The 16,295-nt window shown below is 43.5% G+C and overlaps 1 protein-coding gene across 1 annotated transcript in view; it reads left to right on the plus strand.

The window, feature by feature from the left end:
- GLDC (glycine decarboxylase) overlaps window positions 1-16,295 on the plus strand; it is a 109,133-nt gene that overhangs the window by 82,760 nt on the left and 10,078 nt on the right. Inside the window, exons 19-21 of the mRNA XM_007186003.2 lie at window positions 7,714-7,826; window positions 9,129-9,270; window positions 11,660-11,771. Coding sequence (XP_007186065.2) covers window positions 7,714-7,826; window positions 9,129-9,270; window positions 11,660-11,771 — 367 coding nt within the window. The remainder of the gene's footprint in view (window positions 1-7,713; window positions 7,827-9,128; window positions 9,271-11,659; window positions 11,772-16,295) is intronic.

Genomic DNA, 16,295 nt, shown 5'->3' on the forward strand with positions numbered 1-16,295 from the left:
TGGCAGGTGGATTCTTAATCACTGCACCACCAGGGAAGTCCCTTTTTTTAAAAAAAATTTTGTTAAACCATTTCAGACTCTCTGCTTTTCTTTGCTCCTGTCTGATTTCTTTTGAGTAGTCCAGGGATTCTATTGCTTCAGTAGCATAAATGGATTCTTTATCTTTGACCACATTCACAATTAGTCCAAGTGCCAAAGTGGCAGGAACACCCGTTGAATGTTGTGGCTGGTGCCAGAATGGTCCAGGAAAACTGTCGGCCTCCCTTTCTCTCCCTCAGCTCAGTATTCTCTCCAACAGCCTTCCAGCCCTTTATAGCCACGTGCCCTAAGGGGCCCTTTGGTAAAGTGCATGATACCCAAAGCTGGGGTGCTAGAAATGCTGGGGTGAAATTGCCTGTTTCAATAGCACGGAGGTACTGTACTTTCTTGCGCTAGGGTACTTCCTTTTCTCCCTCTTGGGGTGAATAATTAGGAATTGACTGTATATTCAATTCTGTATTTTAAAATCTAAATTAGGCTAAAAAGTCAGTTGCTGTTTCCATAGAAACCACAAGCCACGCTGCCTGTGGGATGCCAGGTTTTGGTGGCAGTATTTTTTTTTTTTTTAATATCTTTATTGGAGTATAATTGCTTTACAATGTTGTGTTAGTTTCCGCTGTATAACAAAGTGAATCAGCTATATATATACATATATCCCTATATCCCCTCCCTCTTGTGTCTCCCTCCCACCCTCCCTATCCCACCCCTCTAGGTGGTCACAAAGCACTGAGCTGACCTCCCTGTGCTATGCAGCTGCTTCCCACTAGCTATCTGTTTTACATTTGGAAGTGTATATATGTCAATTCTACTCTCTCATTTTGTCCCAGCTTACCCTTCCCTCTCCCCGTGTCCTCAAGTCTATTCTCTACGTCTGCGTCTTTATTCCTGTCCTGCCCCTAGGTTCATCAGAACCATTTTTTTTTGTTTTTTTTTAAGATTCCACATATAGGTGTTAGCATACGGTATTTGTTTTTCTCTTTCTGACTTACTTCACACTGTATGACAGACTCTAGGTCCACGCACCTCACTACAAATAGTTCAATTTCGTTTCTTTTTATGGCTGAGTAATATTCCATTGTATATGTGTGCCACATCTTCTTTATCCATTCATCGATGATGGACACTTAGGTTGCTTCCATGCCCCGGCTATTGTAAATAGTGCTGCAATGAACATTGTGGTACATGCCTCTTTTTGAATTATGGTTTTCTCAAGGTATATGCCCAGTAGTGGGATTGCTGGGTTGTATGGTAGTTCTACTTTTAGTTTTTTAAGGAACCTCCCTACTGTTCTCCATAGTGGCTGTATCAATTTACATTCCCACCAACAGTGCAAGAGGGTTCCCTTTTCTCCACACCCTCTCCAGCATTTATTGTTTGTAGATTTTTTGATTATGGCCATTCTGACTGGTGTGAGGTGATACCTCATTGTAGTTTTGATTTGAATTTCTCTAATGATTAGTGATGTTGAGCATCCTTTCATGTGTTTGTTGGCAATCTGTATATCTTCTTTGGAGAAATGTCTATTTAGGTCTTCTGCCCATTTTTGGATTGGGTTGTTTGTTTTTTTGATATTGAGCTGCACGAGCTGCTTGTATATTTTGGAGATTAATCCTTTGTTTGTTGCTTTGTTTGCAAATATTTTCTCCCATTCTGAGGGCTGTCTTTTTGTCTTGTTTATGTGTTCCTTTGCTGTGCAAAAGCTTTTAAGTTTCATTGGGTCCCATTTGTTTATTTTTGTTTTTATTTCCATTTCTCTAGGAGGTGGTCAAAAAGGATCTTGCTGTGATTGATGTCATAGAGTGTTCTGCCTATGTTTTCCCCTAAGAGTTTTATAGTGTCTGGCCTTACATTTAGGTCTTCAATCCATTTTGAGTTTATTTATTTACTTATTTATTTATTTATTTATTTATTTTAAAAAAGTAAGCGGTACCTTATTTTATTTTTATTTATTTATTTATTTATTTATTTTTGGCTGTGTTGGGTCTTCGTTTCTGTGCGAGGGCTTTCTCTAGTTGTGGCAAGCGGGGGCCACTCTTCATCACGGTGTGCTGGCCTCTCACTATCGCAGCCTCTCTTGTTGCAGAGCACAGGCTCCAGACGCGCAGGCTCAGTAGTTGTGGCTTATGGGCCTAGTTGCTCCGCAGCATGTGGGATCCTCCCAGACCAGGGCTCGAACCCGTGTCCCCTGCATTGGCAGGCAGATTCTCAACCATTGCACCACCAGGGAAGCCCCATTTTGAGTTTATTTTTGTATACAGTGTTAAGGAGTGTTCTAATTTCATTCTTTTACTTGTAGCTATCCAGTTTTCCCAGCACCACTTATTGAAGAGACTGTCTTTTCTCCATTGTATATTCTTGCCTCCTTTATCAAAGATAAGGTGATCATATTTGTGTGGGTTTATCTCTGGGCTTTCTATCCTGTTCCATTGATCTATATTTCTATTTTTGTGCCATTACCATACTGTCTTGATGACTGTAGCTTTGTAGTATACTCTGAAGTCAGGGAGACTGATTCCTCCAGCCCTGTTTTTCCTTCTCAAGATTGCTGTGGCTATTCGGGGTCTTTTGTGTTTCCATACAAATTGTGAAATTTTTTGTTCTAGTTCTGTGAGAAATGCCATTGGTAGTTTGATAGGGATTACATTGAATCTGTAGATTGCTTTGGGTAGTATAGTCATTTTCACAATGTTGATTCTTCTAGTCAAGAACATGGTATATCTCTCCATCTCTTTGTATATCTTTAATTTTTTTCATCAGTGTCTTATAGTTTTCTGCATACAGGTCTTTTGTCTCCTTAGGTAGGTTTATTCCTAGGTATTTTTTTTAATTATTTATTTATTTATTTATTTTTAGCTGTGTTGGGTCTTCGTTTCTGTGCGAGGGCTTCCTCTAGTTGTGGCAAGTGGGGGCCACTCTTCATTGCGGTGCGCGGGCCTTTCACTGTCGCGGCCTCTCTTGTTGCGGAGCACGGGCTCCAGACGCGCAGGCTCAGCAGCTGTGGCTCACGGGCCTAGTTGCTCCGCGGCATGTGGGATCTTCCCAGCCCAGGGCTCGAACCCGCGTCCCCTGCATTGGCAGGCAGATTCTCAACCACTGCACCACCAGGGAAGCCCTGTTCCTAGGTATTTTATTGTTTTTGTTGCAATGGTAAATGGGAATGTTTCCTTAATTTCTCTTTCAGATTTTTTATCATTAGTGTATAGGAATGCAAGAGATTTCTGTGCATTAATTTTGTATCCTGCTACTTTACCAAATTCATTGATTAGCTCTAGTAGTTTTCTGGTAGCATCTTTAGGATTCTCTAGGTATAGTATCATGTCATCTGCAAACAGTGACAGTTTTACTTTTTCTTTTCTGATTTGGATTCCTTTTATTTCTTTTTCTTCTCTGATTGCTGTGGCTAAAACTTCCAAAACTATGTTGAATAATAGCGATGAGAGTGGGCAACCTTGTCTTGTTCCTGATCTTAGAGGAAATGGTTTCAGTTTTTCACCACTGAGAACGATGTTGGCTGTGGGTTTGTCATATATGGCCTTTATTATGTTGAGGTAGGTTCCCTCTATGCCTACTTTCTGGAGGGTTTTTATCATAAATGGGTGTTGATTTTGTGGAAAGCTTTTTCTGCATCCATTGAGATGATCATATGGTTTTTCTCCTTCAATTTGTTAATATGGTGTATCACATTGATTGATTGCGTATATTGAAGAATCCTTGAATTCCTGGGATAAACCCCACTTGATCATGGTGTATGATCCTTTTAATGTGCTGTTGGATTCTGTTTGCTAGTATTTTGTTGAGGGTTTTTGCATCTATGTTCATCAGTGATATTGGCCTGTAGTTTTCTTTTTTTGTGACATCTTTGTCTGGTTTTGGTATCAGGGTGATGGTGGCCTTGTAGAATGAGTTTGGGAGTGTTCCTCCCTCTGCTATATTTTGGAAGAGTTTGAGAAGGATAGGTGTTAGCTCTTCTCTAAATGTTTGATAGAATTCACCTGTGAAGCCATCTGCTCCTGGGCTTTTGTTTGTTGGAAGATTTTTAATCACAGTTTCAATTTCAGTGTTTGTGATTGGTCTGTTCATATTTTCTGTTTCTTCTTGGTTCAGTCTTGGAAGGTTGTGCATTTCTAAGAATTTGTCCATTTCTTCCAGGTTTTCCATTTTATTGGCATATAGTTGCTTGTAGTAATCTCTCATGATCATTTGTATTTCTGCAGTGTCAGCTGTTACTTCTCCTTTTTCATTTCTAATTCTATTGATTTGAGTCTTCTTCCTTTTTTTCTTGACGAGTCTGGCTAATGGTTTATCAATTTTGTTTATCTTCTCAAAGAACAGCTTTTAGTTTTATTGATCTTTGCTATTGTGTCCTTCATTTCTTTTTCATTTATTTCTGCTCTGATCTTTATGATTTCTTTCCTTCTGCTAACTTTGGATTATTTTGGTTCTTCTTTCTCTAATTGCTTTAGGTGTAAGGTTAGCTTGTTTATTTGAGATTTTTCTTGTTTCTTGAGGTAGGATTGTATTGCTATAAACTTCCCTCTTAGAACTGCTTTTGTTGCATCCCATAGGTTTTGGGTCGTTGTGCTTTCATTGTCATTTGTTTCTAGGTATTTTTTGATTTCCTCTTTGATTTCTTCATTAATCTCTTGGTTATTTAATAGCATATTGTTTAGCCTCCATGTGTTTGTATTTTTTACAGTGTTTTTCCTGTAACTGATATCTAGTCTTATAGCACTGCAGTCAGAAAAGATACTTGATACCATTTCAATTTTCTTAAATTTACCAAGGCTTGATTTGTGACCCAAGATATGATCTATCCTGGAGAGTGTTCCATGAGCACTTGAGAAGAAAGTGTATTCTGTTGTTTTTGGATGGAATGTCCTATAAATACCAATTAAGTTCATCTTGTTTAATGTGTCATTTAAAGCTTGTGTTTCCTTATTTATTTTCATTTTGGATGATCAGTCCATTGGTTAAAGTGGGGTGTTAAAGTCCCCTACTATTATTGTGTTACTGTTGATTTCCCCTTTTATGGCTGTTAGCATTTGCCTTATGTATTGAGGTGCTCCTATGTTGGGTGCATAAATATTTACAATTGTTATATCTTCTCTTGGATTGATCCCTTGATCATTCTGTAGTGTCCTTCTTTGTCTCTTGTAATAGTCTTTATTTTAAAGTCTATTTTGTCTGATATGAGAATTGCTACTCCAGCTGTCTTTTGATTTCCATTTGCATGGAATATCTTTTTCCATCCCCTCACTTTCAATCTGTATGTGTCCCTAGGTCTGAAGTGGGTCTCTTGTAGACAGCATATATACAGGTCTTGTTTCTGTATCCATTCAGCTAGTCTATGTCTCTGGTTTGGAGCATTTAATCCGTTTACATGTAAGGTAATTATCGATATATATGTTCCTATTACCATTTTCTTAATTGTTTTGGGTTTGTTATTGTAGGTCTTTTCCTCCTCTTGTGTTTCCTGCCTAGAAAAGTTCCTTTAGCATTTGTTGTAAAGCTGGTTTGGTGGTGCTGAATTCTCTTAGCTCTTGCTTGTCTGTAAATGTTTTAATTTCTCCGTCGAATCTGAATGAGATCCTTGCTAGGTAGAGTAATCTTGGTTGTAGGTTTTTCCCTTTCATCACTTCAAATATGTCCTGCCACTCCCTTCTGGCTTGCAGATTTCTGCTGAAAGATCAGCTGTTAACCTTATGGGGATTCCCTTGTGTGGTTTTTGTTGCTTTTCCCTTGCTGCTTGTAATGTTTTTTTCTTTGTATTTAATTTTTGTTAGTTTGATTAATATGTGTCTTGGCGTGTTTCTCCTTGGATTTATCCTGTATGGGACTCTCTGTGCTTCCTGGACTTGATTGACTATTTCCTTTCCTATGTTAGGGAAGTTTTCAACTATAATCTCTTCAATTATTTTCTCAGTCCCTTTCTTTTTCTCTTCTTCTGGGACCCCTATAATTCGAATGTTGGTGTGTTTAATGTTGTCCCAGAGGTCTCTGAGACTGTCCTCAATTCTTTTCATTCTTTTTTCTTTACTCTGCTCTGCAGTAGTCATTTCCACTATTTTATCTTCCAGGTCGTTCCTCCGTTCTTCTGCCTCAGTTATTCTGCTATTGGTTCCTTCTAGAGAATTTTAAATTTCATTTAGTGTGTTGTTCATCATTGTTTGTTGTTTAGTTCTTCTAGGTCCTTGTTAAACGTTTCTTGTATTTTCTCCATTCTATTTACAAGATTTTGGATCATCTTTACTATCATTACTCTGAATTCTTTTTCAGGTAGACTGCCTATTTCCTCTCCTTATTTGTTTGGTCTGGTGGGTTTTTACCTTGCTCCTTCATCTGCTGCATATTTCTCTGTCTGCTCATTTTGTTTAACTTACTATGTTTGGGGTCTCCTTCTCGCAGGCTGCAGGTTCATAGTTCCCATTGTTTTTGGTGTCTGTCCCCAGTGGGTGAGGTTGGTTCAGTGGCTTGTGTAGGCTTCCTGGTGGAGGGGACTGGTGCCTGTGTTCTCGTGGGTGGGGCTGGATCTTGTCTTTCTGGTGGGCAGGGCCACGTTCGGTGATGTGTCTTGGGGTGTCTGTGAACTTAGTATGGTTTTAGGCAGCCTCTCTGCTAATGCATGGGTTGTGTTCCTGTCTTGCTAGTTCATTGGCATGGGCATCCAGCACTGGAGCTTGCTGGCTGTTGGGTGGAGCTGGGTCTTAGCATTGAGATGGAGATCTCTGGGAGAGCTCTCGCTGTTTGATATTACGTGGGACCAGGAGGTCTCTGGTGGACCAATGTCCTGAACTCGGCTCTCCCGTCTCAGAGGCTCAGGCCTGACACCAGGCCAGAGCACCAAGACCCTGTCAGCCACACCGCAGGTAGGAGACAGCTAAATATGCAAGTATCTCAGTGGCTTCTTAAATGATGGGAAGACGTGATGCATGAAGGACACCAACTCAAGTCTCACAGCTTAGTTCTGTGATCTTGGACCAGGCAGTTAACTTCTCTGTGCCTCAGATTTCCTTTCGTGCAGCACCTCCTTGCCCCAGAGGCCCAGTCAGGTGCGAGGGAAGGGCTGTCGCTCACAGGCTGTGCTGGGAGGAAGCCCGGGAGGCTGGCGCAGGGCTGCCAGAGCAATCATATGCCTGGCACAGTATTAGATGCTCAAGATACAGGAGTGAGCGAGAGAGATGATATACTTTGGCCTCCTGAAGTTTATATCCAGTTGTATTTATATCGAGCAGGGCATATAATTTCTTGTCTCAATTCTCTCATCTGTGGAGGGAGAAGAGACAGGCACTGCGTCCCACTCACTGCGTTCTTGGGGAAAGCGCTCCACCTCCTTGGCCTGGGGAGGGCCTCGCACCGGCATGTGTAGGGCGAGGGTGGGGTACCTAGTGCCCAGAGGCCTGCCTCCTTGCGGCATTTGGGAGGTAAAGGGGGGCCACTTTACCTCCCAACGGGAAACTCAGTGCCCCTGCCCCCAGCTGAGGAACCGGCAGTTTAAAGACCACAGGCACATGGAGGGCGAAGGACACTGGCGGGGGCGTCCTGGTTGCAGTATTAAGTATGTTTCTGTCAACAGCTCCATCTGCCTTTCCTCTCAAGGGGAACAGCATGGCCGCCTCTCCAGAACACCCCTTCACGCTCTTGACTTTTGCTTTTGGCTCTTTCCCTTTGTGGTAGGTGGGAATCTGTCGTCCTGGAGACGTTGGGTCTGATGTCTCACACCTAAATCTTCACAAGACCTTCTGCATTCCCCATGGCGGAGGTGGCCCTGGCATGGGGCCCATCGGAGTGTGAGTTCTGGGCCCTGGTTTCAGGATGGCTTTGAAGACTGAGAATCAAAGATTGGCCCCAAACTCTCTGTTCTTCTCATCGAGGTCTTCAAGTGTCAGGATACCTTCACATGTGGCGTGCCTATAGGGGCTGGGTGAGGAGCAGTGAAAGGGGTGCTTTTAGGGTATGTCTAAGGAGAAACATACTTAGATTTTATTAACCACAGTGTGTGACCACACTTAGCTCCCAGTCACGCCTAGACAGAGCAGGATTATTAACAGAGTAATGAATAGGGAGCTTTACTGAGCATTATGGCTGAGAACTGGCATATTAGCACCTAGAAGTGCCTCTCAGACTTTAATTTAGACTTCTAAGCAGCTTTTCTTTATTTCTTTTTAAAATCAGCTGATGGTTACATTTGAGGCTCTAACATATAACATGGTGACTATAGTTGATAACACTATTGTATAATTGGAATTTGCTAAGAGAGTAGAACTTAAATGCCACCCCCCCAAAAAAAAAAGTGAATTGGGTGTAAGATGTTGAACACTTTGCAGCCTGAATTCTTATTACATCTGAGATAAGTAAGAAGGAAACAGACCTTATTACTAGAAATAATTGGATGAAGTCAGAATAAGACTAAAGCAGTATCTCGTAGCAGTTGATATCTTTACACTGTGAAGCCAAATCATCTCATGAAAATGATGCTGAGCAGCCATTTCCTGAGCATCTTCATTTTCCCAAAACTGTGCCAAAGGGGTCAGTCTTCAGGAATGCTGCGAGCCTGGCCCCCTTGCTTTTCTCTTCTTTCCTTTTTGATTACTATTATTTATAGTAAGTGAAGGAGGCCCAGTGCCTCAGCTGTGGGGGAGGCAGGGTGGCTGATGTTCACAGGCTGGCCTCTGATGTGTTACCCCATGGGGCTTCTTCTCAGCAGCATCCTTCTATATCCCTTAGATGTCTTGGGAAAGAGGGTGGGAGCAGGGGCTGGGAGGGAGAGGGTGTGTAGGGCTGGGATGTCCCCACATTCTTGTGAGCCCATGGCCCTGCATACTATTCCAGGCTGCTTGCCTCTGCCAGATTCGCCACCACGGTTCTTGGGTGAGCTGCTGGGATGCTGATGGCTGCTGAGCCATGCCTCCAGCAGAGGAGGAAGGAAGGAACACTTCCTGAACATCTGCCCCTTAGCAGGTGCCGGGTCCCTCCCATGTCAGAGTTCCTCTGCTAGGAATAGAGCTTCCTGAGAGGGCCCAGCACCTGCCTGTTTGGTTAGACTGGATCTTTTTACAGCTTCTAAATTTGTATTAAAAAAAACAATACAGGAAGAAGCATCTTGTCCCTTTTCTGCCTAATCATCCCATCATTTTGGTAAAGCCAAGCGAAGATGCCCGGCCTTTGGGTACCGTCAGCGCGGCCCCATGGGGCTCCAGTTCCATCTTGCCCATTTCATGGGCTTATATTAAGGTGAGGCCTATGGATGTGTGTTAGAGGGGCGGGGGGATATGATGTGTGGGTGGGGAACTGAGACTGCAGACTTGAAAATTGCTGATGACTTGAGTGGAAGAAACCTTCCTAAAGAGATCGGCTAAAACTCATTTTGTCTCTTCTTCATCAGGCTGTTTTCCTTTGGGTTCTCATAGTGGGTTTAACACCAGAGAAACTGACATGCCAGATATATTTTTCCAGACAGAGTTAAGTACCATGAGTCATATGGATGTTCTGGCCACGTCATTTGGTTTCCTGTAGGATTTGTACGGCCCCTCGCAAGTGAAAAACAGTGCACATTACTAATTATTACACTTGGTTGAGATCCTGGGATAAATTTTAGGAATACATCTCATTTCGCTTTATATTTCTTGGGAGCCTGGAGGATAAGATGAAAATAGCAGAAATTTGCTTATGTGGTGGTTTCCCAAAGCTCTTTGCCCTTTAGGGCCTGTGGAACTATACTCTCGGGGGTAATTAGACTTTGTCAGAGAACAGGCTTCCTTCCTTTGTGTTTTTCCAAGAAACACTACGGCCGGAGTTTATTTTATACAGCTCTTGTTCAAACTGTCCTGCCTACCTCCTGGGCTGAGAAGACCATGCATTGGATAGGAGCACTTCTTCAGCCGCTAATTAGAGCAGCCTTCCCCAACTGGCTCCCCTCCTTAGAGGAAGGGAGGATTCTGGTGAAATAAACCCCTAACTCAGCTATGCAAATCACACCGGATGACTCTTTGGGCTGGTTGTTATTCTTGAACAGTGTAGCATTTATGATTCTTAATGAAAACTTTCTGGGAAGCTGGAACAACAATTCTGTACCCCAGAGACTAAAACCTGCTTTTTGAAATGATACTCGAGTTAAGTTTGCAAGTAGTAAAAACAAAAACAATCATAATAAAGGTCTGCTTCTTTGCAAACAGAATCTAATTTACAGCTTCCTTTTGGTCTCTGTAAACCTGAGTTATTTGTTATGGAATGTTATTTGGGCTGGTGATGAATCATGTATAGAAAATAAATGCCCCAAGGCTGGTTTGGCCATATGCCAGGAACACCAGACAGAGCCTCAGTTTAAAAATGAAATAAAGTAGGGTTTAAGCCACCCCTCTGACCTTGGGCCCTTTCTTTATTTCAGGCTGTTGTTACTTATCACCTGGACTCTAGAATTATCTTCTCTCCCTGCTGCAGTCCCTCTTGGAGACTCCCTACACGACTGCTAGATTACCGCCAGGGCTCTCCATCCTCTCCTCGCTGGATCTCCCTAGCCTAGCCTGCACAAAATCCTTAGGGGATTCTTCCCAAATGCACTTGCCTAGGGCCCATCCCAGAGAGAATCAAATTCAGCATATGCAGGTTAGGGCTTGGGCCATCAAGCTGCTCAGAGACTCTGACGCACAGGCCAGAGGCAGTGGCTGGCTGAACCAAGTCCAGGTCCTTCCCAGCAAGGGTTTGAGGCTTGTGAGAGGTAGTCACAGCCTACCCAGCTCTACAGCACCTCCCAAGCTGCAGCCATGTGCCTTCCATTCCCTACCTTTGTTTCTGCCATTCTTCTCACTTCGAGTGTCATCCCCTTTCTCTTTGTCTATCCAAATTCTACCCATTTTCAAGTTTCCACTCAAGTTCAAACTCTTACTCTAGGAACCCTTCTTTGACCAAAATGTGTCCTCTCCTTACTTTGGACTTCGGTGTCCCTGCTCTTTTACTTGGTGCTTTCTCATCTGCTTTACGTTAGTTATGTATTAATATACATCAAGCCTCCATCATATGAGGTGTTCTGGGAAGAAAGTAGTGAGTAAAAATTGGTGCAGTCTTGGTTTTAAGCTCTTTGCTGCTAATGGCATTCACCCCAAATAATCACAGGGACTTATGAACCACCAGAAAAGAATAAGATTGAACCTGGCAGTTGTTAAACATAAAGGCCCCAAATATGGACAATTGGAAGACAAACCATACAAAATGGATTCAGTGGGGATTTTGGCCAAGATCCCATGAGATTCCTGGCAATTATCAAGGCATCTCAAATTCACAGTGAACAACCAAACAAAACCTCCCCCAAATGCATGTAACCTAAAAACAATTCTTTTTCTTCGGTAGATAACACAATAGTCAGCAGTTAGTTTTGCCCTGTTCTAAGCTTTGTAACTATAATAAGAAGCATAAAATTACTGTTCAAAGGAGGAAACCAAAAATTATTTCAGGCTTAGAGAGGATTGACAGATATCCTTGTTAGGATATTTCACTCGTCTGCAATCCAGAGAGTGATGGTAGGCTGACTTCCTTTGTGAGTGGGATTTATCTGGGGATACCTTTGGTTAGTGTCCATTGGGTTTCCCTGTTCCGTGGTTGACGGCTCTTTTTCCCTTTGTTGCAGATGATGGGAGGCAAGGGCCTTAAACAGGCCACAGAAATTGCTATATTAAATGCCAACTACATGGCCAAGAGATTAGAAAAACACTACAGAGTCCTTTTCCGGGGTGCAAGAGGCAAGTATGAACTTTAGTCTGTATTCACCTTGGTTTTCTTCCTTGGCCAAACCAAGTTTGACCTAGTGGATGTGGCTTTCAGAAGAGGGTGGGAAACTTCTGTTTCTTAGCACAGACCAGAGAAAAGCCTAGAGTTATTGGAAAGCACTTCAGTTTAGTAAACAGGATATCACTATTTGCGAGGCTCTGCGATGCACTTAGTCTCTGAAGCGCAGGCCAACAAGGAGCCCACACCACTGAGAGACGTATACATAAATACCATGCACTCATTACCTCCTCCAGTTCCACGGGAATGAGTGGAGTAATTCAGACTGGGCAGAGGCAGGGCAGAATAGTTGGGAGAGCCTTCTGGGAGGAGGCATTTGAGATAAGCCTGAAAGGAAGAGTAGCAGAACGCCAGTAAACAGAGATACAGGAGCAAGCTGGAGAGAAAGGAGTTGTCTGGGTGGCGGGAGTGTTGGGTGGGTTGAAGGATGGGAGCAGATGAGGATGAGGCTGGAGAGGTAGCATGGGGCTTTGAAGGCCTTGGAAGGCTCTGGACTCTACAGTTGGGCCAGAAGCATTTTTGAGCAGGGTAATGACAGGATTAAGAGCATGTTAATATCATTAAGACAGTGGGAGGAGATGAACATGCTGTTAGAAGTAGAATCAGGGGAGTTAGTTACTAATTAGTTGAGAGTGAAGAAATTTTAGGTAAGCCTCCCTCTTAGAGGGAGTAAGAGATGGAGGAACAAGGTCTCCCTGGAAGTGATGGCAGAGGCTGGAGCAGGTAGACTTGCAGAGATGTGGCTCTGGGCACAGAATCTGAGAGCAGGCTCTTGGAAATGGTGGGACCCAAGGAAACAGTGTTGAGGAGCCAGAGCAAAACCCCTGAAGCAGATGGCTACATGGAGTGGGTGCAGGAAAAGTGGCATCTGGTGAGGGGGGCTCTGTGCCGAGGCAGCTTTAGATGCCCCCCTTCCCAACCCCCAGCATTTGTCACAGCGCCTGTCCTTCCTGCCTCTGCTCTGGCCCCACCTCCTCCCTGAGGCTGCCCTTTCCTTTCCTGGTGGCGAGAACTGCTCCTCTTGGCTCCCTCCTCTGCGGAGGATTCTCCCACTCCGTTTATCATCTGGCTGTCTCCCGCAGACCTTGAGCTCCTGCCCGGCGGAGGCTGTGGCTGCCTCGGTCCCTGGCATCGTGTCAGCACAACACGCACAGTCAGCACGTGTGGGTGGTCTTCCGTGACATGCAGGGACAGGCTGAAGAGCAGGTGGCTTAAAAAGACGCAGGTCTCATGAGTCTTAAGAAGCACCATTGTCTTTCACAATTAGGAAGCCTTTGGTCCCCTTCAAAAGCAGTTAGGGCCCAACAGTGCGGTAGATGCTAGATGGAAATGGGCTGAGATGTAGGCTGAGGTTGGGAGAAGGGAGAAGCTTCCATGGTTTGGGGGGTTTGGTGGTAAAGGGGGACAGGAGCTGCTTCAATAGGATGCAGCTTTGGTTGTTTTTAAATAAGAGAACAAGATGATTTTAAGCTGCCAGGGAAAAGGCTGTGAAGAGGGGAGAGTGAAGCTACAATAGAGGGAATAATAGGAGGGGGAGTCAAGTCACCCTGGAGGTGATGGGAGGGTGGCGCTAAGAGTCAGGTGGACAGGCGGCGCATGGGCTGTGGGCATGGAATCCGAGACCAGGGAGCCACGGGTCTTGAGCTTGGGGCAGAGAGAGCAGAGAGCCGTCAGTAACCAGCGCCCAGACCCAGGGCCACGGGTACGAGGCCCCTCTTTGGCTCTTAGTGTCTCCAGCCCAGGGAAGTGTGCATCTCCACCTGTGATCTTTAATTTAAAGGCTGATCTTGCTTTGTAAATATGTATCCAAAAGGGTGGTTCTGGAGTTTGAAAATAGAAAAGAACTAAATAATTGGGAGCTCTGGTTAACAGTGCTCCCCAGAGAGTAGGAAAGAAAGTTGTGGGCAATATGTCTCTAAGCAACACAATGAAATGCTTGTGTTGGGTATGAAAGAAGTACAAGAGCTACTAATTAATTCAAATATAGCTCCTGTGCTGTGAGATGCATCCTGCTTATGTATTGGCCTTCAGGATTAGCATCAGTATTGGTTTTGTATGATTATATAAGTCATGTACATATGCTCAACATGGAAAATTTGGACAATAAAAAAGTTTGAGGAAGAAAATGTAAATGATCCATGGTTCCATCAAGCAGACATAACCACTGAATATTTTGCTGTATTCCTTCCCACCTTACTTTTAGACAATTGAGATCATATTATAAACACAGTGTGTATCCTGTTTTTTTTTTTTTTAATGCTTTACTCTTTTTTTTTTTTAAATTATTATTTATTTATTTATTCATTCTTGGCTGTGTTGGGTCTTTGTTTCTGTGCGAGGGCTTTCTCCAGTTGTGGCAAGCAGGGGCCACTCTTCATCGTGGTGCGCGGGCCTCTCACTATCATGGCCTCTCTTGTTGCGGAGCACAGGCTCCAGATGCGCAGGCTCAGTAGCTGTGGCTCGTGGGCCTAGTTGCTCCGTGGCATGTGGGATCCTCCCAGACCAGGGCTCGAACCCGCATCCCCTGCATCGGCAGGCAGATTCTCAACCACTGCGCCACCAGGGAAGCCCTGTATCCTGTTTTTTAACTTTATTTTATATTGCGATTATTTCCCTCGTCATTAAAGGTGCTTTGAAAGTGGCTACATCGATTCTATCATATATACCATGATTTAAGTAATTGTAGGGGTCCCCCCCCCGCCCCCCACCCCCCGCCTCCTGCCCACCATGTTATTTGCATTTGTAACAATGCTGCAATGAATATCTTTTACCTAGATTTTTTTTTTTAAACGTCCTTGACTATTTCCGCAGGTTAGAGTTGTAGAAGAGAAGTTATCTCAGAGGATCTGAATGCATTTAAGCTCTTGAAATGTATGGCCTTGTTTCCCCTTAGAGACAATAGCAATTGATTTCATTCTAACAGCATAGGAGTGACCATCGCACTAGGGCCCAGTGAGCACCAAGTGCCAGGCTGGGAAAGCAACACAAACCAAACCCAAAATGTCTTTGCCGATTTGATGGGTGAAAATAATCTTTTTGCTTTAATTTACAAGGTTTAGGGTTTTTTCTTCTAATTGTTATTTTTTATTTAATGCTTCCTTAGGATTAAGTTTATTTAACAACTTCATTGAGATAGGATTCACATACCATACACATCACCCACTGAATTTCAGTGGTTTTTAGTGTGCTCACAGAGTTGTGCTATGCAAGCCTGAGTTCTTTACGGCAAGAACGAATGTGGTGTGGACCACATGGGGATGCATGGCACTCCAGGAGAGGAAAGTGAATGAGCACCTGTTGCTCAGGTGCCTGCTATGTGCTTGGCATCACAAGTGACTGGTTCGGGCAGACTGTCCCAGGAGATTTGCAACACAGAAAGATGGATGAAATTTCCATTTGTTTTGACATTTTATCCAAGAATTAAATAATGAATTGTATTTCTCATCCCAAGCAGAAAGAGATTGGTGATTACAGACTTTCTTACCCAACCCCAAAGTTCATGAAACCAAAAATTGTCTTGTGTTTGGTCTGGTAAACACATTCATTATACAATTGGAGGCTTAGTATTTTAGGGCCTAAAAAAGAATGATCGCCGTACCTCCTGAGAGCCCAAAATAGAAATGTTCTTAATAAACACATTGTATTCCAAAATGTCTAATGGCAATATTAGAAGACGTTACTCATCTTAATCATATTTACCAGCTCTAAATAAGACTGGAATTACGGACGACTGTGAGGCAATAATTTTAATGAACTCCAGGCTTCCCTTTATGAACCATTTCTTTGAGAGATTTGAAAATACCAGCGAAACTTGTTGAGGCTTAGGGTTTTGTGAAACAAGGAAATGATAGCCAAGAATTGGGATGGGGAAGCATCAGTAGTATTTATTCTGCTAGGATAAGGGAAGGAATTACCTCAGGTAGGGTGAGGCATTTTTAAAGGAGGAACTGAAAAAATTCACAGGTGTCTGCTCTTGTGGGAGGCTAGGCTCACTGTTTGATCCAAGTAGAGTTCCCGTCAGTGGATAGGCCATTTTGTTAGTAGCCCAGTGTTTTATTTATGTTTTAATTTCTTAAATGCTTATCTCTTTTTGACCTTAGGCAAACCTAACTCTGCCTGGAAATTCCTGTCCCTGAAGAGGTTTCCCGGTGGCCTTTATGGGCAGGTGGACATGGGCCTTAGAGGCTGGACCCTCACATCCCTGCCTGGGAAGTGACCTCCTGAGCCTAGGGGGGGGTGGCCTACCTACTTGACCTCATTCCCAGGGAAACAGGAGTCTTGATGCTGTTAGTTGTGGTCCCTGGGTTGCAACTGAAAAGCTTGACCGAGCGTTGATTGCCCACCCAAGCTTTCTAATTAGCTAGTGAGTTCCATTTATTTCTAGGCACTCACTCTGAGGATGCAGGATAAGAAAGTTCTGGTGCCTGCTCTCAAGGAGGGTTTTGGGAAGCCTTATCTTTCTGTAGCACTTTCCCATG

Source organism: Balaenoptera acutorostrata, chromosome 6 (genome assembly GCF_949987535.1).
Source record: "Balaenoptera acutorostrata chromosome 6, mBalAcu1.1, whole genome shotgun sequence".
Taxonomy (NCBI): domain Eukaryota; kingdom Metazoa; phylum Chordata; class Mammalia; order Artiodactyla; family Balaenopteridae; genus Balaenoptera; species Balaenoptera acutorostrata.